The sequence below is a fragment of the Harmonia axyridis genome, chromosome 6, assembly GCF_914767665.1.
Source record: "Harmonia axyridis chromosome 6, icHarAxyr1.1, whole genome shotgun sequence".
Taxonomy (NCBI): Eukaryota; Metazoa; Arthropoda; class Insecta; order Coleoptera; family Coccinellidae; genus Harmonia; species Harmonia axyridis.
The window spans coordinates 1,946,148-1,972,043 of NC_059506.1; the positions used below are offsets into that span (position 1 = coordinate 1,946,148).

At 35.6% G+C, this 25,896-nt stretch overlaps 1 protein-coding gene across 43 annotated transcripts; it reads right to left on the bottom strand.

Moving 5' to 3' along the window:
• Positions 1-177: 177 nt before the first annotated feature.
• LOC123682560 (myosin heavy chain, muscle) lies at positions 178-24,352 on the bottom strand. 43 transcript variants are annotated; one of them, XM_045621268.1, is made up of 25 exons: positions 24,326-24,344; positions 21,373-21,632; positions 19,267-19,410; positions 18,477-18,633; positions 18,389-18,416; positions 16,813-17,011; positions 16,690-16,753; positions 16,534-16,632; positions 15,619-15,722; positions 14,280-14,417; positions 13,952-14,221; positions 12,548-12,718; positions 11,764-11,943; positions 11,532-11,682; positions 10,982-11,034; positions 10,187-10,392; positions 9,471-9,588; positions 8,622-8,885; positions 5,983-6,192; positions 3,945-4,831; positions 3,525-3,603; positions 2,154-3,329; positions 1,188-2,093; positions 992-1,042; positions 178-684 (listed from the first exon to the last, which is right to left on the bottom strand). In XM_045621268.1, exons 2-24 carry the CDS (start codon positions 21,574-21,576, stop codon positions 1,004-1,006), a joined length of 5,847 nt encoding a protein of 1,948 aa, XP_045477224.1. In that variant the 5' UTR covers positions 21,577-21,632; positions 24,326-24,344; the 3' UTR covers positions 178-684; positions 992-1,003. The 43 variants fall into 43 exon arrangements, with proteins under 43 accessions (XP_045477224.1, XP_045477181.1, XP_045477185.1 ...); XM_045621225.1 differs by lacking the exons at positions 992-1,042; positions 15,619-15,722 and adding an exon at positions 14,811-14,914 and having other exon boundaries at positions 24,326-24,352; XM_045621229.1 differs by lacking the exons at positions 992-1,042; positions 9,471-9,588; positions 15,619-15,722 and adding exons at positions 9,816-9,933; positions 14,811-14,914 and having other exon boundaries at positions 24,326-24,352.
• Positions 24,353-25,896: the final 1,544 nt, after the last annotated feature.

Here is a 25,896-nt window from a genome sequence, read left to right on the forward strand (position 1 = left end):
CGTCTGTCAACGATTCACTCCAGAGCTGAATAAAGCTTCACTTTTCATTTTTGTTTATTTGTGTGTATATTTTATTAGAAATTTTTGTTTATTATTTTTCGATAAAGTTATCTTCTGAGAATTTTTTTTCAGAACTCGAATAAGGTAGTTATGGGTAGGTATAGAAAAACTACGATATTACCAATATAGTTTATATTATTTTACATAAATAATTAACAATTAACATTAAAATAAATACAGAGTGTAAATGAATGATGACGGAAGGATGACAAAAAACACTCGTAAATAAATACAGAAACAATATAATCTTTTATTGGTGCCTTAATCCATACAATTCACACATATACAATACATGTTGAACGAACCTACGGTTTATGATTACGTTCTTTGGTACTAGAAACGCGGAGAGCAAAAGGGCTTTTTATAGATGGAAATACGTGTCTCATTTTCTCCCATTTTCTCCTTGTCCCGTACACATTCATCAACGTCGGAATTTTCCAGAATAAAGAAAAAATAAAAAAAAGAATGTAGGTATGCTTTAAAGAACTAAAAATTTACGCGTAGGATGTTTAGCGGAAAGTCCTTAATTACTTAACACTGTGCCTAACTTTAAAAATCTTCATTTGCAAGGTCGAACCTAGGTGGGAAGGTTCCTCCTAAGCCATCAAGGGCGCGTTGGCGAGGCTGTAAACAAATCATTTTTAGAACGATCATCACAAAAATATTATATAATTTCATCGAGAATAACAAACAGATCAAATAGGGATACAGAAAATTAAATGCTGACTGAAATTCTTCAGGAAAAACATGGAGTGATGGCAACATTAAGTAATGTCTTAGCTAAATAAAAATATGGTGGTATATTTCGTTATACTTTGGAATGCGGACAAACACATTTCAAAATAGAAAAAGCGACAATATGGACAAAATTAAAACAGAACTATGTACACATTGGGAGACGAGGATTGTAAACTCGAAAATCCTCACTTACTTCGTGTGCCAGTTACTCCAAAGCAATCGGCAAACGTGATTTTTGTTGGGGCTACAAGAAATTAGTACAAAATATGAGAGAACAGCGTTGATGGAATGAAATGTATCGAGTTTACTTGTGTGATAAGTGATTTTTGGGGTGTAAAGTTTAAACGAGGCGATTTGATGATGGAATTGTAAAAAACTTAGAAACTTACTGCTGGGCTGGCTCCTCTGGTGACAGATGGGGCACGTCCCTTCGCTCTGAATTTGGAAATAGCTTGTTCGGCAAGATCAGCGCGTTCTTCAGCTTCTTCCAATTCCTGTTGTGCCTTGCGGAATTTGGCCAAGTTGAGGGCAGCAATTTCTTCGGCTTCTTCGATCTGCCTCTTGTAGGTCTTGATCTTCTGTTGGAGTTTGTCAACCAAGTCTTGCATACGTTCGTGGTTCTTGCGGTCTTCTTCAGCCTGGAAGCTCAATTCCTTGATACGTCTCTCGGACTTCCTGAGGTTCTTCTGGGCGTCAGCGTGTCTCCTCTGTTCTCCGTCTAATTCGTTCTCCAATTCTCTGACACGTTGTTCCAATTTCTGGATGGCCTTCTTTCCTCCCTTAAGGGCATTGGCCTCGGCTTCATCAAGACGAACTTGGAGGTCCTTGATTTGTGTTTCGAGGGCCTTGCGGAGTTTTTCTTGAGTTTGAGCGTGGTCTTGTTCGGCTCTGAGTTCATCAGCTAGACGGGCAGCATCAACCATAGCCTTCTTGGCCTTCTCTTCGGAGTTCTTGGCTTCGTTGAGAAGTTCGTCGAGGTCGGAGTGGAGGGTTTGGAGTTCGCTTTCGAGTTTCCTCTTGGCAGCAGACAAGGATGAGTTCTGGGCGGAGAGGTCGTTGAGTTGTTCATGGGCATCTCCCAATTCTTGTTCAGCTTGACGTCTGGCACGGTCAGCTTGTTCCAAAAGTGTGCGAGATTCTTCAAGTTCGTTCTGAAGAGCATTAGCACGACGTTCAGAGATTCCAAGTTGTTCACGGGCTTCGTCACGTGCACGTTGTTCTTCTTCGAGGGCAGTCTGGGTATCCTTGAGTTGTTGTTGGTAGCGTTTGATGGTCTTTTGGGCCTCAGCATTAGCCTATAAACAAAGAGAGTATTAGCAATGGAGTCGTCCCAATATGTTCGATATGTTTCTTACCTTGTTGGCGTGGTCCAATGCAATTTCGAGTTCGTTGATGTCGGCTTCCAACTTCTTCTTCATGCGAAGGGCCTCAGCTTTACCCTTGGCTTCAGCCTCGAGGGAAGCTTGCATGGAGTCGAGGGCACGTTGGTGGTTCTTCCTGGTGTTTTCGAATTCCTCCTCTTTCTCTTGGATGCGGCGGTCGATTTCTTGACGTACTTGAGAGAGTTCCAATTGGGCACGGAGTACCTTGTTTTCTTCCTGTTCAAGAGCGGCTTCAGCTTCTTCGAGAGCGGCTTGTAATTCGTCCTTTTCAGCTTCCAAACGTTTCCTGGCCTTTTCGATTTCATGGATGTTGCGTCCACCTTCGCCGATTTGGTCAAGAAGGTCCTTGACTTCATCAGCCAAGTTCTTGTTTTCACGTCTGACAGCTTCCAATTGTTCTTGTCCTTCTTCGTAAGCTCCCTTGAGTCTGAACAATTCGGTGGAGTAGTTTCTGCATTCCTTCTGGCTGGCGTCAAGTTCAGCAGCAAGGTCGTCAACCTTGAGTTTCCATTCTCCAATGATTTTGTCGAATGCCTTCTGTTTCTTTTCAGCAGCATTGGCAATTGCGTTGGCACGGTCGACTTCGAGTTGGAGATCTTCGACTTCAGTAGCCAATCTCTGTTTGGTCTTCTCGAGGGCAACGACTTTCTGGTTGAGTGATTCGATGGTCTCTTCAGCTTCAGCCAAACGAGCTTGGAGTTTCCTCTTAGCTTCTTCAAGTTCTTCAGAGCGGGCGATACCTTCAGATTCGTATTTCTGTCTCCACAATTGGGCTTCAGCGTTGGCTTTGCTGAGTTGACGTTGGATGTCAGCCTTAGCTTCAGCTTCTTCCTCAACTTGTTCACGGATGTTGTCCAAGTCGTGTTCAAGATTACGGAATTTGCCAAGGAGTGTGGCACGTTCGCGACCTTCTTCATCGGCTAACCTCTTGGTGTCTTCCAATTGAGTGGTGAGTGATACCTTGATCTTGCTGAGTTGAGAAACTTGAGATTCGGCTTCCTCGAGTTGTCTGAGCAAGTCAGAGTTCTCGATGGACAACTTCTTCTTGGCAGCGTCGAAGTCATTGAGGGTACGGTTGGTTTCATCAAGTTTAGCCTGAACGTCGTTGAGTTGTTGAGAGAGTTGTTTGGATACCTTTTCAACAGCAGCCTAGGGAACATAGTTATGGTTAGTGAGAGTTCTCAACTTTTCGAAAACAACACATCGAAATCAACAGCAATGATTAGGGGAGTTGAATATTAGAAATCACACATTTGTAGCATTTAGTCTCCTCAGAGCTGAAATAATTATGAGTATATTTGAAAGCATAAGCGGCTAGAGCGACTCCCAACAATTCTTGTGTACCTTTTCGTTAGCCAAATGGTCCACAGATGCACGTAAGTCGTTGAGTTCGCCGAAGTATTGAGCCTTCTCTTTTTCAGCCCTAGGAAATTAAGAAAGAACAGAATGTCACAAGTACAATAAATAACAAACACTGGGGGTGGAAAGGTGGGTCACATGAACGTCTAACAAGTAAAAGATGACGACAATCAGTAATACCTTATCTCGACCGACTTGTTCAACAGCTGATCTAGTTTGTTGAAGTTCGGTATATATGTTGGCACGATCCCTTTCTGCCCTATATTACATAGAATTCAAATTGAAATTTATGATAAATTAAAAATGATGTGTCCATTGTGCAAAGTTTTGTTCATGTGATGTCGAAGAAAGAAATTGATTGAATAATATTGGTAGTATTTTGGTGTGAGATATTTTCATACTTACTTTGCCTTGAGTTTGTTGAGTTGGTCGATTTGTTCACCCATTTCGGAAACAGCATCGTTGTGCTTCTTGCGAAGGTTGGCGAGAGTGCTTTCGTGTTGGATGTTGGATTCCTCAAGATCCCTGCGGAGCTTGGCGAGTTCAGCCTCACGTTTCTTGTTGAGTTCGATTTGGGCAGAAGTGGCACCACCAGCTTCTTCCAAACGCTCACCAAGTTCTTCCAATTCTCTGGCCAAATCAGCACGTTGTTTTTCAGCCTTGGCACGAGCTTGACGTTCAGCTTCGACTTCCTCTTCCAATTCTTCGATGCGAGATTGGAGTTCCTTGATTTGTTTCTGGAGTTTTCCAACAACGGATTGTTCGTCCTCCAGTTTGGCAGTGAGGGATGAGATTTCCTTGTCTTTGCGTTGGATGGTCTGTTCGAGTTCCTTCTTGTTGCGTTCCAAGTCAGCGACAGCTTCTTGGGTGAGTTTCAAGTCACCTTCAACCTTCCTCTTGGATTTCTCAACATCTCCACGAAGTTTCTTCTCTCTTTCGAGGGAGTCTTCAAGCTCGTCCAAGGTTTGTTCCAATTTGGCTTTAACCTTGTTGAGATGGTTGACTTTGTCTTCGGCAGCTTGGAGTTCCTCAGAGATCTTCTGGTTGTTTTCTCCAGAAAGTTTCTTCTCTTTGTTCAACTTGTTGATGAGCTCGTCTTGGTGAGCGATTTCATCGTTCAAGTTTCTGATTTGGTGTTCCTTAGTGGCTTTGTCTTGTTCAGCCTTTTGGAGATTGAGTTCCAAGTCTTCAACGTCCTTCTTGTAACCGCCAATTTCTTGTTCCAACTTCTTCTTTTGTTGGTTAAGTTGGTTGCGGGCATCCTCTTCTTGGCTCAAACGGTCTTGAGTTTCCTATGATGAATATACATTGAAAGATAAAAATTACGAATATAGAATTATGTAGGTTATTTCTAATCGACTGAACAAGTTTTCGTTACACATAAACATAATTAAAGAACACCTTCATCTGGCAAGTAGCCAGGTGATTTACCTATGCTCTTTCCAATTTGTGAAAGTTTTGGGTTACTCTCAAACGTTGAAACCTCTTATATTTAGATTATAAAATTGAGATTGAATCATTTGATTCATCGTGAACTCGATATTTTAAACTTTTCATCGTTCATGTTATCTCGGGAATAGAAACAAACAAAGGATGTATTTTCATATATACATAAGGGTTTATAAATAGCTTTCAATAGCTTCTTTGATACTTATTCATAAATTTATATCTCATCGATGCTATCATAAAATATCTGGTGTTAACACAAACGATGGTTCAGATGAAATTCTACTTTGTTCGAAAAACAATCAAGAGCTCGAAATATCACATTGGATCAAATAAAAGCTGGGTGTTCTGTGAAGTCATTTTTTAGGTTGATTCTCTCGAATTAGATATTTTTGGTTCACTGAGAACTACAAAAAGTCTACAGTGGTGATTCAAATGGAATAATCTAAGGTGAAAATTTCAGTTAAATGAAAGATTATTACATTACGAAGAGTATTACTCAATTTTATTTAACGGAGTATAAAATTATTGTACTCTTTTTTTATGGAAACTTTACTACGAAATTTTCAATTTCTAACAATTTAGAATAGATTCTGATTTAGAAAAATGTGATTCAAAGGAATATGATGGTGTGAATTTGAATTTCTCTAATGAAATTGAATATGAACGAATCCAAACGTTGCAATGCTATGAAATTTTGGATTATCAACATTTTCAGGTATAATCTTTGAATTATTATGAAGAATAATATGACGATCACTCAAGTTGATCTAAGACAAAACAGAATAAGTGATGAATTCTTTAGAGATTTTATGGAAGAGTAGCGAAATTCAATTAAAAGTTCAGGAACCAATTTATTGATGAATGAGAAGTAAAATACTAGCGATGAGCAAAGAACATTTTTCCCGAATGTTTTGGATGATATGAATGAGTTGAATAAGGTAAAAGTATTTCAATTAAAAACCCGTGTTTGTGAATATAATGAATTGTGACTTACCTGGAGTTGAGATTCCAAGTCGTTCTTCTGGGCTTGCAATTTGTTGGCCCTTTCTTGAGTTTCAGAAAGAGATCCCTTCTCTCCTTCCAAAGAGTTCAAGAGCTCAGTCTTTTCAGCCAAAAGTTTGGAGTAAAGACCCTCGAGCTCCTTCTTGGCTTTGGATTCACGTTCATAAGCTTCTTCAGCCTTCTTTGCCTTCTCTTCCAGTTTCTGCAAGGATTCATTGCGATCAGATAACTTTCTCTGTATTTCGTTCATTGGTTTATCGTTTTCGGTTTCAGTTGTCATCGCGATTTATCAAGTCAAAATTCGTATCGTATAAAGTCGAAGGAGTGTTAAGTTCTTGCGAAGAACTAAGAAGTTGGGAAGTGCCCGATACCGAAGACCACCAAGACGCAACTGTAAAACCATCACTTGATCCCCTCTTCCAAGTTTCTGGATACCTATAAATTTATCTGCGTGGGTTTGGAAACCCGATTTGATGAAAGATTATAGAAGTATGCGATACTTCATAAACTAATGATGGGTTTGGGAGGGGTGGATATATTTAGACACCTGATGTAGGACATTGCACAGGTGAATTTTTATTTTTGGGCGTTTAACACGATTTAGAAATCCGAACATCGATTTAAGAATGTCTGCGTGATTATGACGTATTCAGATTGATGAAGCGTTGATCCAACCAACTTTGGGATCATATCAGATGTCGAGGCAGAATTCATCAGCCTCTACCAGAGATTACAAATACCGGAAATTTCTTTGAGAGCGACTCACTGGGGACAATCTAAGAGGTGAGTATTTTGGAGATGATTAATTCGGTCAGAAATAGAATCTCTTGGAATGAAGGATTTACGATGATTTAGATCGAATGTGGGTGGTAACAGGTGAATCATATGCTTGTAGACATAGAATCTGACATTTTCTTAAATTGAATTTTGGGATGATGATTGAATTTCATAATCTCTTCTGGAAAATAATATCCCAATTTAGATTGCTGAAGTGAAATATTTACTGTGACTAATAATAACTATCCTAATGAAAGAAAACCTAGAAGAAAAAGCAAACCATCTGAGAAAAATTCCAGTCTCTCTCATTTGATTGGACAAAATAAATATTGAGATTGGAAGGTATGTGTGATGAAAAATTATATTATGAGAAGATATTTCGATCCAAAAATTTTATCCTCAGAAGGTTTATCATTTCAGTTTTCAGATTGACTAAAAGTAGAAAATGAAACTGAATTTTCAAGAAATTAATACTAACTCCACTTTGCTAATAAGTACCTGCAAAATGTTGTGAATAACTTATATCAATCAGAATGAAAGAAAACCTAGAAGAAAAAGCAAACCATCTGAGAAGAATTCCAGTCTCTCTCATTTGATTGGACAAAATAAATATTGAGATTAGAAGGTATGTGTGATGAAAAATTATATTATGAGAAGATATTTCGATCCAAAAATTTAATCCTCAGAAGGTTTATCATTTCAGTTTTCAGATTGACTAAAAGAAGGAAATGAAACTGAATTTTCAAAAAATTAATACTAACTCCTCTTTGCTAATAAGTACCTGCAAAATATTGTGAATTACTTATATCAATCAAAATGTAATTAAAATCATTTCAATTGAGTAAAGAAAAGAAATAAATTGAGGGAAAAAACTACAAAAATGAATGTCGATAAGATGAAGTAGCCAATACTCGAACTGAATAATTCTGAGTATTGCCGGAAAAGAAAGCAAAAAAGAAATACCTACTGAGAAAAACCTCACGACTAAAGCTTTCCCAAAAAATTGTTATGGAGATCTAATATGAACAGATAATTTCGACATACCAATTTTAAAAAATCTTGACTTCAGCAGCCAACGTATTACTCGAACTATGAACTCAGAAGAAAGTCTGAGAACAAACTGCAATCATTTAGGTCGAACAGCTACTTGAAAATTTTCTATCCAGTTTGAAAGTTCACACAAAAAAATTTTGAACTGTTTCAATTACAAATTTAAAAAAATCGAAAAATTTACTTGAAGCGGTCCGAAATAATATTTGATATAACTGACGAATAATTTCTGAGTACAATATGATAAAATATATCCCATCCATAAGGATATGATGTAGAACTTGAAAGAAAAAAGCCAAATTTCCAAAAAATTAAAAATGTTAGCTCCTTTTTCTGAATAAAAAAAATATTGAGAATAGAATACCGAACTATATATTTGAGTTAGCCTAGTCACTAATATGAAAGAAGATTAATAAAGCTTATAAGCTTATCAACATAACTTGCTGAAGAAATATTTCCTTCTACTTGGAAAATCTTTACTGATGAATTTTAGATTGATTATTGCATGACTAAAACATAAACATGAACAAAAAATTTCAGTTAATCTGGAATTAATTTTTTAAGATACAGAAAAAAATTTTAGAACACTATCTTAATTAAATTTTGCATTTAAATTCATTTGATATTGTGAATTTTTTGTCCAATGTTATTATGCAATCGGCTAGCTAGTGAAGTTTTAATTCTGTTCAAAACTCCAAAGTCCCACGCGTATAGAAAGACTCTATGATTCTATGAACATATCAAAGCGAATTATTGAAACCGAAAAGTCTAATGCGCCAGTCAAATATTGAATCCTTTACTCACAGCAATCTCATCCTCGATACGGGTGACGTTGAGGAGTGGTCTGACCTTCTGCCAGAGTTTGTACCATGGCCATGTGCGCAACTTTAGGTATTTGCGCAAGTTCCTCTGGCAAACTTGGAGAGCCAAACGTTGCTCTTGTAGTTTCTTGAACTCCTTCCTGGACAAGTAACCACGAGCCCAAGATTGCATCCAGGTGACAATCTTTCCAAGACGTTCGTCACGTAGTTCTTCCATCTGACCCAAGACTCCAGCACGGAAGAATACCTAGATTATATCAACAATGAGATGAGAAGTTCCGTCGTCTTTGAAGAACCATGTTGCATCTCCAACATGGTCTTTCTTGCAAGAAGCGTATTTCAACAAATCAAGAAGCAGCTGAATCCATCGAAAAGGCAGTTTTCATTGAGAAACGAATGTTTAATGTTCTCATTTACTATTTCTTTGACAGTATTTATTCTATTATTCCAAATAATCGTTTCTGAATGAAAATTCCCATGAAGCAGAAGTGCTAGAGCGTCTAAGTAGTGCCACTCTTGAAAGAAATACCTTCGTCTTGCCAAGACGATACTGCTCCTTATCAAGGTTGATAGCTTCCAAAATAAGTGTAGTTGCTTTTTCAGCGGTAATTCCATCTTTAACCGAACTTGCTGCCAGAATTTTGTATCTGTTTCCAGCAAGTAAAGAAGCATAACATGAAAAACACAAAAGTGATAAAACAAACACTAAAGAAATAAATGAGGTAGAGAAGTGAGAAAGAAAAACAGGTAACAATAAAACATAAAACAGCTCCGCCAGTCTTTCGGACGAAGTGATAGGAAAAAACAAAATCACAAGTGTTCAGGAACATGCCTTGGTGTGTCCTAGACGGTAATTTTCAGGGTCAAGACCCGTAGCATCCAAAATGTGTCCAGCACACTTCTTGGGATCGGATTCCTTAGTAACAGCGGCTGGGTTCAAGATTTTATAACTACAGGTAAAATGGTAAAACAATTAACATGGACTCTTTCACAAGGGTTGAAGTTATGTTGGTTTTTGTCAAAGTACTATGGGTATAAAATGTTAATATTTAAAAACTATTCTACTATCCAATCATGACGAACAAGACGGTGGTCCACAGGAATACTGAATGTTACATATAAATAGGAAATTTTGACTGAAACAATTTATGGACATTTACAGGGGTGTAACCCTTGCCTTAGTGTGTCCAATTCTGTAACTGTCAGCATCAAGACCGACTTCTTTAAGACATTTGCTAGCTGCCTCTTTAGGATCCTTTTCTTTTGCCATTGTAGCTGGAGCTAAGATCATGTAACTGCATGGAAATAAAGTAGTTATTGTTTTCACCCCGATTCTTATTCAGAAATGTCTTGGAGAATAAGTACCTATTCATTATCCAGAATTCTTTTTTTTCCTATTTAAGTTAATCATAATGTCCGGGATAAAAATTTAGAAATATCTTTGATTTATCTTTGTTGGCATATCCTTATAGATATGTCAATGAAATGTAACTAGAAAGGTTTTGTGTTCACAGGTATGTGTTGCCTGTTGTGGTTTCTGATGCTTACCGTAGTTTGAAGTCAGGGTAGACCATCCTGTTGGGGAAACCTTTCCTACAGATACGGATACCTTCAAGTACACCGTTACAAGTCAACTGGTGCATAACCAAGTGAGAATCAATGACTCCAGGTTGTTTCATTTCATTGGGAATGATACAACGTACGAAGTGAGGTTGGGTAGATCTCAAGGTGGTCATCAAGTTGTTCAATTGTTCCTATGGACAAAAATATATTAATGTTCTGCACCATTTCTTTTTACGTTTCAGTCTATTACATTGAGTGAACGAAGATATTGGTGAGATCACAAAAAATATTGAGAAGATATTTGTTATTTGAAATAAGGTAAACAAGAACATTGTTAATTCCTCACGAATGAAGTTTCGTGAAATTCTGTTGTTACATGAAGAATCAACTTCTGAGTGTTAAACGTTACAGAACAAAACACTAAAACTTAGTAATTATATTAGTGTACGAAGCAATTGGCTTGGTTTAGTAGTTGTTGCTTCTAAGCAATTTAACTACGTATACCATTCCTCGATAGTTAATTAATGATTGTTTAAAAGGTCGCTGTAATCCAACAGCGATGTGAAAATCCAGAACTCCATACTGAAGAATTCTGTACGTTAAAACAATGGTGAATAATCTCTACGATGTAAAGATAAGGTGAGGGTGAAAAATCATGTTCTACAGTCTTCTACATGAATGTTTGCAATCGTTCCAGGTATTTTGATTGCTATGGTTTTGTATTTTTTTTTGTGTATGAAAAACGATTGGTGACTGAAAAAGTTTAGAATATAACTATACCTTGTAGGCAGAAGATACAGTAGCAAAACCACCTCCCTTCTTACCACGTCCACCTGTTACATCATAATACATTAGAAATCATCACAAAAATTACGTTTAAGACCGACAGATGGCGTTTTATCGAAAATATCCTGGTTCGTCCATGTATTCGAACAATATCCTGCCTAGATATCATTGTATACGTATTTTAAATAATCGAAAAATTAACTCGTAGCATGAGTATAGCAATATACAATGCTTGCATGGAGGCTGCTGTAAAAAGTTAGAACTGCGTAGCTATTGTCGAGGTAATATTCAATTCGTACCCTGTATAAACTGGATACAGTTTGGAAAGCTGAACCCTTTGGCCTCTTTGCTCCTAAATTGGTATAACAGATAAGAATTATGAATATGAATGAAGACTGTTAAAGTTGGAAAACATTTCTGAATTATGAATATTTAAATTTAGAATTCAGTTTCCTAAGTAGATATTGATATATGGTTGTTGTGATCCTCCTAGGCTACCTTGAAAAAAATTTAATAACCCGGATAAAAAGTATGTCTTTTATACCTTTAGCATCAGCTGCGCTACCAGATTGACCTGGGTGATCAGCGAAGATTTCTACCAACAGTTTATTGGTACCCTTCTTGTAGAGATCGACAACAGTGTCGTTCAAGGGGTCCTTGTTCTTTTCCAACCAACCGGTGATGTTGTATGGTACCTGGAATCGAAGACAGTCAAGAGAGGTATTCATAAATGAAGTATGGTAAGACTGGATATTGCCAGTCAGATGAATACTTACATTACCAGCATAATGCCCAATGGCGAAGTGGGCAGCTTGCTGACCAGGCTTTGGTGGTTTTGGTTTCAAGAAGTTGGGTGATTTACCCAAGTGGTTGGTGTTCAACTTTTCTTCAAAGGTCCTGTCAGTAGCTTTGGGGAACATAGATTCTTCTTCAAGGATGGAGAGGATACCCATAGGCTAAATTGAACAATTAAATTATAAAGGATTCGACAAACCTCATCCAAGAAATTCGCATTCTATCTCATGTAGCTTAATCTGTGAAGATTATCGAGAGAATTTCTTGGATGGATTGGATATTTGTTGTTAGATATTAGGGTGAACTGTGCATAAACTCTGGTTTCTAATGGTGCAGCAATACTAGGTGTTTCTACCACTTATGGTCCAAGTGCTTGCTAGATTTTCGAAGAAGGTGCTTCAATTCTTCGAGAAGAACCTTAAGTACCTTTTCTATTAAATCAATGCAAGGTTGAAGATCTAAACCGAAATCGATAAAATCCCAATTTATCCTTTCGCGCTCATACTCTTCCTGTTCCAGAATGAACATATGATGATTGTAGAATTGTTGCATTTTTTCGTTCGAGTAGTTTATACACAGTTGATTGAAGCCATTGTACTACAAAAAAGCGGCATTATTGTTATTAGGTTTACGTGGAATTTTCAAGAATATTCCTGATGTTGACGAAGCACATGAGCTGAAAACATTTAACATATAATGAACTGATAGTCCTGGTTAGGTAACTGAGAGCTGAGCTGTTTTGGCAGGTACCAGATGCCAAGTTACCTTTTCGATAAGTTCGATACAGGCTAACAAATCCATGCCAAAATCAATGAAAGCCCATTCAATTCCTTCTCTTTGGTATTCTTCTTGTTCCAACACAAACATGTGGTGGTTAAAGAATTGTTGCAATTTCTCATTGGTGAAGTTGATGCAAAGTTGTTCAAATCCATTGAACTGTGGTTTGGGAACAAAAGACAGACACATAAGACATAAACACAAAGCAATTCCTAGTATTGTCCTGTTGGGGAATTGCTTCTACTACATAAATACATTTCACACAAACATTTACGTAAACATAAACGAATGATAGGGTCGAAACTATATTCGTTTATATCGGGTACACAATACACAATGGAGACAGACACATACAATAACAGTTCAAGACGAATTGAGTTTTGGTTTCGTCGTTTTCGAACTTTTACCAACATAACATAATAGCGAAAAACAATATCGGCGTATACTCTGAAGGGTTCCTCCAAACCTCCAATTACCTTCTCGATCAACTCAATACAGGCCAACAAGTCCATTCCAAAATCGATGAAGACCCAGTCGATACCTTCTTTTTTATATTCTTCTTGTTCAAGTACGAACATGTGGTGGTTAAAGAATTGTTGCAATTTCTCGTTGGTAAAGTTAATGCAAAGTTGTTCGAAACCGTTGTACTATACATATAAAAACAGATAATTTGTTAACATTTTACGAGTTATCTGAAGGTGTTAGGTGGTGATGCTAGGAAAGACTCGAGGATGCAAAAGTAGCTGAGGTACCTTCTCGATAAGTTCAATGCAAGCAAGCAAATCCATTCCAAAGTCAATGAATTCCCAATGGATTCCTTCTCTGGTGTATTCTTCTTGTTCCAACACAAACATGTGGTGGTTGAAAAATTGCTGAAGCTTCTCATTAGTAAAGTTAATGCAGAGCTGCTCAAAGCCGTTAAACTGGACGGAAATATAAATAAATATAAAATGAAAAGTAAAGAAATGTTAAAAAACAAAAATTGAAAATAAAGACTCAAGTAAAATGAATTAAGAATTTGAATAAAATGAAAGCAAAATGAATTTCAGGAGGGCAGGGGTAGTAATAGAAATCATATGTTTCAGATAAAAAGCTTGGTCCTAATTAGCTTCTTTCTTTATCAGTTGAATTTATGTGTCTGATCAACCATCATTTTATTCATGAAATGGTAGGTTTTTGATGTGTGTCTTATGTAGTAGAAGTGAATTGAGAATGAAATCATGAAATCGAAAATGTTCATAATATGTTGATCTGGCCAATTCTCTCATTATCGGTTGAAGAAAATGAGATATTGGTCAAAATGCATTCACACATTTGTGTTTAAACAGTTTGGTGATTATTGATTTTTCATTTGAGATTTCATGATGTTCCGAGTAGTACTGGTAAACTTACATCGAAGATTTCAAAACCTGCAATATCAAGTACACCAATGAAGTGTTGTCTCTTTTGTTTTGTGTCAAGAGTTTCGTTACACTTCTTGACCAAGAACTTGAAGAGCCTGTCAAACATGGCCTTTGACATGGCACCAACGGAGTATGATACTTGGTTGACATTACGACCTTGGGTGACGAACTCGTTACCGACTTTGATTCTTGGTTTGCACAAAGCTTGGTACAAGGCATTTTGGTCAATACCCAGAAGTTTGGCAACTTGTTCACCTCCCTGGAATAACAGATAAAGTAAATATCGTTACTTTTATATTTTTCACAACTCATCATACTTCTGTGCCATCTGGTTCAGCCTGTTCTTCACGACCCCTTTGCTTGAATTTCATGCAACCCATGTGCATAACAGAGGCAGTGATCTTGTAGATGTTGTCTTTTTCTTCTTGGGTGAAACCAAGTACATCGAAAGCTTGCTGTGGGATCAAAAAGCAAATAAGTCACATTTTCTCATTTTCTTACCGAGAATCAAGAATGGAGTTGTCTTTGAATTTTGGAATGAATAGATTAATCATCAAATGTATTGATTTTACTCCATTCTTAGAGCCTCAATTGATTCCATAACACCATGAGCCACAAATGCTATGGTGAATGAAGGCTATATACAAAATGATAGGTGCCAATATATACAGATGGAAGCACTTACCAACCCACATTAGTCCCAACATAAAGCTAAAATTGTAAGAGGCATTAGTTGATACTTTTTGACATTTTGATTATTTCACAGGAGTGACAAAGACTCACGAATGGAAATAAAAGAATACAAAGGGTGTTCAAAATGGACGAGGTAACGTTTTTGAGTTACTCACATCAGTCAATGTCAATTCTTCATTGTCATCTACTCCAGGAATTGATGTTTTACCCTGGGAGACGAAGAAGTAGTCGTACACGTCATTACTAAGTAAGCATTGTTCTATTCGGGTTGATGAAAATAAGAAAATAATAATAAAAAAATTAAGAAAAGATGGTGAAAATATGGTGTTGATATTTACAATGTAATTCGATGTGAATTGTGTTCTGATGAAGAAATAAGGAGGGAATGTTAATGCATAACATTAATTGACGTGGTTGTTATCAAAATTGTCAAAAAGTGTGCGTTGCTCAGGGAGCTCAGGATACCTAGATATTAAGATGATTTGTTGCATCATCCATTGCTCCCTGAATTAATTCAGGGCTGATTGCTTACGTCAGTGACTTCAGCCTCCAGACTATCATTTACACCAGGTATCCTCGTCTTTCCCTGACTTATGAAGGGGTACTCAGAGATACGATTACTTAAAATGCATTTTTCTACGACAAAATTAACATATTAAACATCTTGGTATCTAGGCATCCACGCTGTTCCTAGAATGTTAGTGCTACAGTAACTATATCACAATAAAACACATAGACACAAAAGATAGAAGGGTAGTAGTCTTAAGAGAAGAAAGTGTATACAACATAGAAAGGATGCATGATATGGACGTAGTCCATTCTTTAGCTGATTTTCAGAATATGATTTGAAGCATCGTTTGCATTTATCATAATGATTATGTAACTGCAGAAGATGCTTAAAAGATAGAGATGAACTCAGCGATCAACTTTTTATGCAACAGGCGTTGAACATCAAGGACTTACATCAGTGATGGTGCATTCTTCGCCATCATCTACATTTGGAATAGTAGTTTTACCTTGTGCAACGAAGTGGTAGTCGTTGACATTATTGGACAACAAACACATATCTGTTCATCCAACAAAAAAAGATAGTGAATAAACAAGGCCGTGTCATGTAGCGGCTCTTAAAGACTACTTAGGATCAATAATACTAACATGGGGAACGAAGACATACACTAAAAACAACTTCAAACTTAAGAGCTAGCAACTCAATTCCATGCTATATAATGGACTGAGACAAATGTTCTACTCTTTAGTTTCTCATGGTTCAAAACAAATACAATAATCTACTTCAAACTCTCCAAGCGTTCAACACGTTGGTACTCTGCTTATATCCTGCAGGTTTAACATCGTTTGTTTATGGTAACAATTTTGAAGCAATTTTTATTATTTGCACCAATAACTACTGAAAGATAAATCGAAGGAAACCAAAAATATTCTGTTGTCGAATTTTGCGAGCCTTACGTCTGTCAATGTACATTCTTCACCGTCATCAACGTTTGGAATTGTGGTTTTACCCTGAGAGATGAAGTAGTAATCCATGATGTTGTTGGAGAGGAGACACGACTCTAAAGTTATTAACAGATTATATGAGAATTTTTGTTAACATCTTTTTGGGAACTGGAGAGAGTACACTGCTGGGCATGTAGTTTTGACTTGTGGTAAATTTCATTCAAGAAGATGTATGAAAATAATTGTTCAATCATTCGTCGATCCTGATCATCAATCTGGTAACATCAATGATTTAACTTTACGTACAAAATTATCATTTGAAGAATTTATTTTAAAACCGAAAGTCCATTCTATGATGATCAGAATCTCCAGTGTAATGTGTCTTGTTCTATGTTAACGTTTGTAGGTATATGATGTGACGTTTACCTTTAAGTCCAGGAACGGCACCAGACATCATCTGGTAGAAAATGTGGTAAGATCTTTCAAGAGTTTGCTGGGAGATGACACGAGCCTTCTCAAGTAGATCTTCAATGATAAAATTACGTTAGAAAAAGATTCACCAAGTCAATAGGCAAAACTTACAAGTTTCAATATCAGCACCAGCAAGTTTACCAGTAGGACCGAAGTGAATACGGATGAATTTACCCTAAACGAAGAAGAAATCATCAATAAAATTCGAAGAAACGTATAAGTTTGACAACTTACGAAACGAGAAGAGTTGTCGTTACGCACTGTCTTGGCGTTACCGAAAGCTTCAAGTACAGGGTTAGTTTGTACAACTTGATCTTCAAGAGTACCCTTCTTCTTTTCTTCTTCAGTGGGCTTCTTGGATGAAGCACCAACGGTGGCGAAGTAGGCAATTACCTTTTTCGTGTTTTCAGTTTTACCAGCACCAGACTCACCACTGGGGAAGAAAATGATGTTTTTGAGTTAAGAATAAATGGACACGGTGCGAAAAAAACGGACACCGTAACAAGAAAGAATGTACAGGGTGGGCAAATTTTTTGTTTTAGCACTACAACTTTTAAACCAGAGGAGATAGACAAAATCTGATACAACATTCTCGGTCTCTTTTTCTGAGAAACTAACAAGGGTAGTTTTCATTTTTGACCACCTTCTTTTGTTTTCGAGTTATAAGCGAAAAATGGAAAAATGGCGATATCGAAAAACATTTATATCTCCGCTAATACTGATGATAGAGCTCTGAAATTAAAACATTATACAGGCACTTTTTTACGTTGAATCCAGTGGCGTGCTCGTCTTTTCGAGAGGGGTTTTTAATTACGAAGCTATGGCCCAAAGTTTTGTTTTTTCCAATGCAAACGCTGGATTTATGTGCCATTTTTTGAAAGCTTAATTTTTCCTGATTTCAAAAATATATAACATCTTATGGTTTGTATTGAAATAACTAACAGAAAATGGTCAGAAACCTTTTTTTATCTAAGAGTCTCAATATTTCTATGGTTTCAACTGTTGATGGGCACAAAAAAATTGAGCTTTCTAGAACAACAGCAGTGTCCTTCTGTAAATCTGATTATTATTATACTTTTTGATAATTTCTACAAAATTCGAATCTAGATATATTTCATAAAAATAGTTTAGAAAATATAAATGAACTCGGAGAAGATTTCCTTGAAAAGCATAGAAATAATCAGATTGACGGGTGGACACTGCTCTTGTTATAGAAAGCTCAATATTTCTGTACTCATCAACAGTTGAAACCATAGAAATATTGAGACTCTTAGGTAGAAAAAGGTAACTGACCATTTTCTGTTAGTTATTTCAATACAAACCATACGATGTTATATATTTTTGAAATCAGGAAAAATTAAGCTTCCAAAAAATGGCACAGAAATCTAGTGTTCCCATTTGAAAAAAACATAACTTTGGGTCATAGCTTCGTAATTAAAAACCCTTTTGAAAAGACGAGTACGCCACTGGATTCTACGTAAAAAAGTGCCTGTATAATGTTTTAATTTCAGAGCTCTATCATCAGTATTAGCGGAGATATAAATGTTTTTCGATATCACCATTTTTAAAATTTTCGCCTATAACTCGAAAACAAATGAAGGTAGCTAAAAATGAATACTACCCTTGTTAGTTTCTCAGAAAAAGAGATCGAGAAGTGGGTATCAGATTTTGTCTATTTCCTCTGGTTCAAAAGTTGTAGTGCTAAAACATCGAAATTTGCCCACCCTGTACATAAAATAGAGAATTAATCTTTGACGATTGAAGGATAGTTCTTTCTTGTTCAGTTGAAAGAAAGAGTTGAAATACTTACGTAATCAACATAGATTGATTTTCATTGTCTGTAAAGAAGAAAATTGGTCATTAGATGAGTGTCTAAGATTTCGATAATTTCAACTTACTGGTCAACATGTTGACATAAGCACCATCAGAAATGGCGAAGATGTGTGGTGGTACTTCATTACGCCTTTTACCACGGTATAACTTGGCACAACGGTTGGTATATACAGGGAAACGCTTGTAGGGGTTAATAGCAACACAGAAAAGCCCTGAGTAGGTCTAGAAATAATAGAAAAAAATCATAAGTGTTCGAAATGATATTCTAATTGCAGTTCACATAAACGCAAAAAAAAAAACGGAATTGCAGTTTCATCTTGTCCCAGAGATGTTCTGCAAGACGTAAAACAAAAGTCCATCAATACAACTTGAAAGTATTGGTAGGACGACAAAAGCTTATAGTTCTAAAAACGAGAGAATAGAGAAATTTTCAACAATAATCATTGACAAAGCAAACATTTTCTGATTTTATTCTTGAATTATTCTCGATCCTTTCGATTCAACATAAATAAAAAGGCAGTCAACACAGTCTTAGGTGTTGTTGAAGAAAAAACTGGTTCTGTACAAGAGACAGTAGAGACAACACATTGTAGGGATAAAACAACACAGTCCTTCAGGTGACATAGATCCATCAGGAAAAAGGGAAGCCCTCAAATCAAATACTCAATCTGGTCCACCAGTTTTGAGAGTATTGTTTAAACATGGAAGAAAGAACACCAGAAAGATCTACAGAAGCGTAAAGAATTGAAATTTTTATGAAATGAATTTGTTTTTAGGTAGATCTTTCTCGTGGTCAATTCAATTCCAATCCTTGACGCCACAGGGTTGTTCAAAACCTTCCTTTCGTCGACTTACATAGATAAGCTTAGCATAATATCTTTGCTTCAAGTTATGTAAAACTGAAGCATCGTTGAGGTATGTCAAGTTTGACATATCCTCGGCTTTTTCGTACTTAGGTGGGTTGACTTGAGTTACTTGCTCCTTCTTGAAGTCCTTGGTCTGTTTAAAAGATAAAAATGATTAATTTGAGTGAATTGAGGTACTTACATATATGAGTTTTGCATAGTATCGCTGCTTCAAGTTATGTAAGACTGCAGCGTCGTTCAGATAAGTCAAATCGGCCATATCTTCGACTTTTTCGTATTTTGGAGGATTCACTTGGTGAACGTTTTCCTTTTTGAAATTCTTTTCCTACTCTCAGAAAATGCATGTTAGAAAGGAAAATATGGAATATTTGAAACAAAGATTAGCACAAATGTTCACTACTGTTTTGGTCCGAAATAGCTATTATAAAAATTGTGAAAAATCTTGATTCAAGTCAATTCAAACTAATGTTTTGTCTTTGAAGAATTTTATATTGCATTTAATCAACTCAATATTCGTTTAATCTTGTATAGTTGAAGTTATATTATTTTTTTTTCACTCCAATAAAATGATCAATTTCATTATATTTGTCCTTATCTTTGAATTGTTCTGCAGAAGTCTTATCAGAATTTCTAGAGTCATTATTAGTTGTTGTTTTTTTATATTCATCAATGTGTACACATTGGCAAAATTAGAGGAACGGACAAAATCTCCATGAAATTTGTATTTATTTTCTCTTGAACTCTCCGGCTGATTATGAGCAATAATTTTTTTGAATTGTAGCTTGATTTCTCGGGAATATAACTGTTCGAATGTGTCCTCATTCACTTCCTTTCTGTTATTGACAGGGGTAAATAAAAACATAAAAAGTAAGGTATTTTTCAGAACACCCTGTGGAATGATTCTTTCTGATAATCGATAATTATTTACGAACACTCAGATGTTGCCTCATCTTTTCTGAACATTTTTTTTATTCATTGCTATATCTTAGTTTTGAGTAAAATTACAGCACTTCATAAGGTATCGTTGTTGAATGATAAATTGATGTTTTGAATCTCAAAGTTCTTAAAATTGATTTCAATTGATTCACAGGACCATGTACATAAATTCGATAAAAACATAATTGCATTGATAAATTCAATCATTTCTCAACCGATGAACAGAAACATTAATACAATGAAAAGTAAGTTCATCATATTATTATTGCTGAATAAAGTTTATTATTATTATTATAATTGTTTTCATTGAATCAAGGAACAATCAAGGAACAACCAATGAAATGTTTATTATTACATTATGTTCAATTTATTATTCGATCGTTTGTAGTTTGTAGCAATAATTTATTACTGTTCATTGAAATTATAAGAAGTTATACATCTAATGGAAAAAGTTCATGTATCGAAACAATGAACATTCAGAATCGAAATATTGATGAATAGGGATTCATAAATTTCATTATATGGATTTAAAAGTACTTGGTATCAATGAAATCAAGTTGATGATTGCCATCCTTCAATATAATGAGCAAATTTTTTTTTCGGTGTACCGAAACATTTCAATGTGATGTGATTTCTCTCAAAATTGAGATACAAAAATTACTAAAAAGAGAAAATGTTCTGAAAAGATTGGGCAACATTTGAGTGTTCGTAAACATTTTCGTCTGTCAAGGATTCACACCACAGGGTGTTCTGAATAGAAGCTTACTTCTTATTCTTTTGATTCATCCTTGTTTATAACAAGAACAAAGTAACTGAGGATGCCTTTCGAACAGTTATGTTCCCAAAGAATGAAGCTGCAATCCAAAAAAAACATTCTAAACACCAAAGGGTTCAAGAGGTATTGAACTACAAACATCGTTGAAATTTTGTACGTTCCCCTAATATTGCGGGTTTGTATAATCATATTCGAAAACTATCAGTGATTTCAGATCTGAACGTATGAAGAAATTTATCTCAACCTTAGCTTTTTTTTTAATTTTTATTGAAATGTATTAAACTCTCATTAATGTTTTTTAACTTTTTTGTTTATTTTTTTTTGTTTAGAAATTGACTAAATTTTTGCTAAGGTTTTTTCTCTAATACTTTGTGCCGATATTACCTCTCCTCCAGGAACACCAACGGTGACAAGGTCTCCTTTGGTACCCTTGATCTCTCCAAGGACAAAACCTTCCTTCTCGTCCGGTACCCAGCATGATTTCTTGGCATCATAGGGCTTAGTCTGGTCAATACGTTTCTGTTCGAGAGATACGAACAAGTATGGGGTTGGATCTTCGTCTTCTTGACCTGCTGGTGCTTTAGGCATCTTGGCAACGGACTTAGAGGGGCTTCGAGACACGTAAATACAGCCCTAGAGCCTTTCTAAAGAAAAAAAAATTATGAAACGACGTTGAATCATTAATTTCTGCAGTTGTAAGGTCCAAAAGTGCCAAGACAAGAAGGCGTTATGGTCTATGGATAGAGAACTATCATTGAATTATTTACCAAGATCGAATACAGCATGAACGAAAAGAAGTAATAAATATAAAAGTAATACTATCGAATTCCATTGAATGAAATAAATTCTAGAAAAATTTTAATGGATACGAGTTTGGTAGGAAAAACTTTGCCAAACAAAATCAAAAAGATTAAACAATTAAAACAATAAACATTTAAAACAAATTGTCTAACAAAAATCAAAGATCAAACAATTGAAAGACACAGTTACTATCGATAACATCCATCTTGCTTTTTGAAACTTTTGGATCTTTTTTCAATCAATTCAAACAAGTTTAAGACAAGCAAAGCTTTAACATGAGGCCTAATTAGATAAGAAGCTGAGATGAATATGAATGAAAAGCCTTAATTAGTCACTGAGGTTTCTTTTTTATGTTTACAAGAAAAAAGTTTTGCTTGAGAAGACGTTTTGAAATAGTTGCTGTTATCAACGATATGAAATCATAAAGAATCGAAAAAAAAAGCAAAAAGAATGACATATTTTAAATTTGTTTTACTTTATCGCAAATGGAACCACCCTAATTTATTTGAAACGATCACTGACAGGATTTTAAGATTGTAATTCAACAGGATCCTCACATATTTCTATATATACGCGTTCGTCCCGCTAAAATTAGTCCTAGCCTGAGTATTGCGAAATTAGGGAATTGAGTAATATTCCAAGCAAGATCCAAAAATATACTATCCTGATTTCATCATCAGAAAGTGACGTTATTCTGACTCATAAGAGAAACCGTTGATTTTTTTTCAACACATGTAAACACGTTTGGAATTGAGAAGACTAAGTGAATCGAAACCTAAATTGAATGAATTCAAATTAAAAAAAAATTCAATTAAAAAAAAAATTTTTTTGTTCAAAATGATTTGATCTGATTATAATAGAGGTCATGTTTATTTCCTGAAAGCTTTCGAATTTAAATGACCGTAAGATGTCATTACTTTTTTATCGTTGAATGATAGTCGAAAAAAAACTATTCATAAGCATTAACTTGATTTCATTCGATTGCTTTAGCCCGATTCTATGATCTTATTACGTCAGTACTCATTCTAAAACGCAAGAAAACCTTCCAATTCATGAATCGATTCACGCCAACAAGGAAAACGAAGCCAGGTTTTACGTTGGAGTTCAGTTCGGATCCGTTCTAAAAATAGTCCAAGAATTTGTGGCAAACTAAATCGAGAAACAGAACACCAAGCATATACAGGAGAAGAATGACTATTTTAGGGCGCGGTGCCAAAGATTTCCGGCATTGTTGAACTGCTTGGCATCCCAATTATTACATAATATCCACCTCGGACCAATGGCCTTCGATATCTCCATATCCGAATCGCATAGATAGGAATTTGCATGTTTACCGTTCCGCATTTCTGTTTGATATCGCGTGAGCTACATTTGCAGGTGGAATTGACTCTTCAGACTAAAAAAAATTGGATTTGATACTTAGCTACTGCAGAAAGATTCAGAAAAATAAGATTGATTGACAATCTTCCAATTATTTCAAAAGAAATTTCTTTGGACTCCGAAATATTTCTTGAAATCGAAAAGGCTTATAACTGCTTTCAAATACTTCAGTTATGTAACAAAAGTTTCCTTTCCATATCATTATTTATTGATATTCCAAATAATATTATTGAAATTTTTAGCGAAATTTTGTTCGAAAGTTAAGATCTTCTATTAATGTTGAAGATATTTTCCACTAGATTGAAAGGATTGTAATGGTAAAGTCATATTAGCCAATACAGATTGACAATTAATAAAGAACCTAAAGCATTTTTTGAACTTCTGAATAATATTATTGAAATATTTGGCGAAATTTTGTTCGGAAATTAATATTGATGTTGAAAAGATTTTATAATTGATTGAATGAGGTGTAGTCATAGTAGCCAATTCAGATTGACAATTGATTAAGAGCCAATAGAATTTTTTGACCTTCTGAAATTATTATTGAAACTTTTGGCGAAATTTCGTTCGAAAGTTGATATTAATGTTGAAGAAATTTTACAATGGATTGAATGAAATGTTATGGTGTAGTCATACTAGCCAATTCAGATTGACAATTAAGAACCTATGGAATTTCTTTGACCTTGGAGCTACATCTGTAAGACCTATTGTTGTGTCCATCTTCAAGGATGCTTATTACCAACTCCAAGGAACACTTTCACTTTTTCCTTCTAGATATTATACTCAATTTGATGTGTTGAAGTCTCAAAAGATTCCTTGAAGTTGGCTTTCCCTTAGAGTGGCTCATAAGCCTTGCAGATGAGTCCAGTTACAATAAATCTACACGTCATATCCATTTTCACCTCTACAGGTCGTCCCGAAAATGACTGAATACACAAACACTTCCACAAAAGTGACAAAACGAAAGCTAGTATGACTTGTGAGGGTGATTGTGTGGTAGCCTAATCAACTGCACGTTTGATGATGGCACAAGTCACTTCAAAGCCACTCTCAACACAGTCCATTAAAAAGTATCCATAAAAGCGCGTGTTGTGCACACAATTAGAAAAAAAAAATGAAAATCACAGAGTCTGAGCGACGCACACTTCTCACTTACGTTCGCAAGGTTCTGAACCAGACCAGTGACGTACCAACAAATATAAACGAATGCAACCTTATCCCAGAATGTAACGAGGCACCTGATTGGCGGATAATATTAACCAATGGCTCGAGCTGTTACATTTCCGTCAGTCTACCTTTTTAGGATGGGGAACTGGGATGCTGAGGAAAATTCGAATTTTCGGACCGTTCAGGGAGCGGAGAGGGGCTGTCACTGCGAGGGGGAGAGGGATAGAGCGTTCACCTAATGGCTCATTTTTGAGCTGGACCTCGGGAACATCTGATAACGCTATCAAAGTTTGAGTTATTGAGCACCATGGCGTTTATGAGTGATGTTATGACATGGCCGGTTGATGAATGTTTACATGACGTGAAGATTGACAGGTAAATTGACTGTATGAAACGTACATAATCGAGCTAGATTATATTTGGAGCATAATTCACTTCGAGATCTGATATCTGATCTATGTTTTCAGGGATTTGCGTAAACATTTGGTGATTCATCTGGTGAATTTACTGTTTTCGATTACCTTGACAGTTTCTTTGGAAGAATTCTTTCTGATTAATTATAAACTTCATCTATAGGTTTTATTTATAAGAAAAAGACGAGATTGGATAACACATAGTTCCATTGATTTGAGTTTTATTACACGTCATTGACTTTCACAATAGCAACTCCAGGTGGTTTCAAAAGTTTCAATACTTCTGTGCATGTTTTTGTGATGATGAAAAAGGTGTAATTTTTTGTTTGAATCCAGTTGAGGACTAAATTTTATTATGTGTTATGTTATCTGTTCAAATGAAAATTTTTTCCATCATAGAACAATATATATACAATCTGATTAAATTACGAAAGATTCAGGAAGTTTTAGGAATAATATGAGCAGGTTACAATTGTTTTTCCTTGAGATTATTCCAAAGCAAATTTCTTCTCAACCAACAAGAGAGTTATTTCAACCTATAAGAAAATACAACTTTCAGTTTGATATCTCATTCGTAACTGTTTTTCTGATTGTCAAGTACACAGTTTTGGTGAGAAGGTATATAATTTTTTTTTCAGATACTGCCTTCAATTTTTTTTAGGAATAATTTGAATGCAAGGAAAAATGTCATTATTTTATACAATGATTATCTATTTCTATACCAATTTGATATTTGAGGAGAAGATGGTTTAAAAAGGCTGAAGCAAATCTGCAAGAATATTATTCGACAAAAAAGTTGCGAGATAAATTCCAATCATTTCGAAATTATTCCCTACATTCAAGTGGAATGTCTCTATATACAGGGTGCTCCTAAATTGGAGGTACAAAGGAGAATGAGAGATTCCTTGGATAATTTTGAGGAAAAGGGTTCTATAAATATGAGCCTGCAAACGCTTTATTTTCGAGATATAGAGTAGTCCTAGTTTTTTGTGATGATAATAACAGTTTATCGAATTTTTATTACTCTTCTCTAAAGATGGGATAAATAAGTACCAATACTTAATTTGTTCATCACAGCTTACTAACTGGATCTTCATAATAATTTGGATTTTCTTGGTGATTACTAGGGAATTGTTTGAAATTTTTG

Bases quoted from the DNA above. Each gene is read 5' to 3' on its own strand.
- LOC123682560 (XM_045621225.1), bottom strand. From the start codon at position 21,576: ATGCCTAAAGCACCAGCAGGTCAAGAAGACGAAGATCCAACCCCATAC. The intron at 14,222-14,279 runs GTATGATGAGTT...CTGTTATTCCAG, and splicing joins CTGAACCAGATGGCACAGAA to GGAGGTGAACAAGTTGCCAA. The intron at 10,393-10,981 runs GTATAGTTATAT...TTTTGTCCATAG, and splicing joins CTGTATCTTCTGCCTACAAG to GAACAATTGAACAACTTGAT.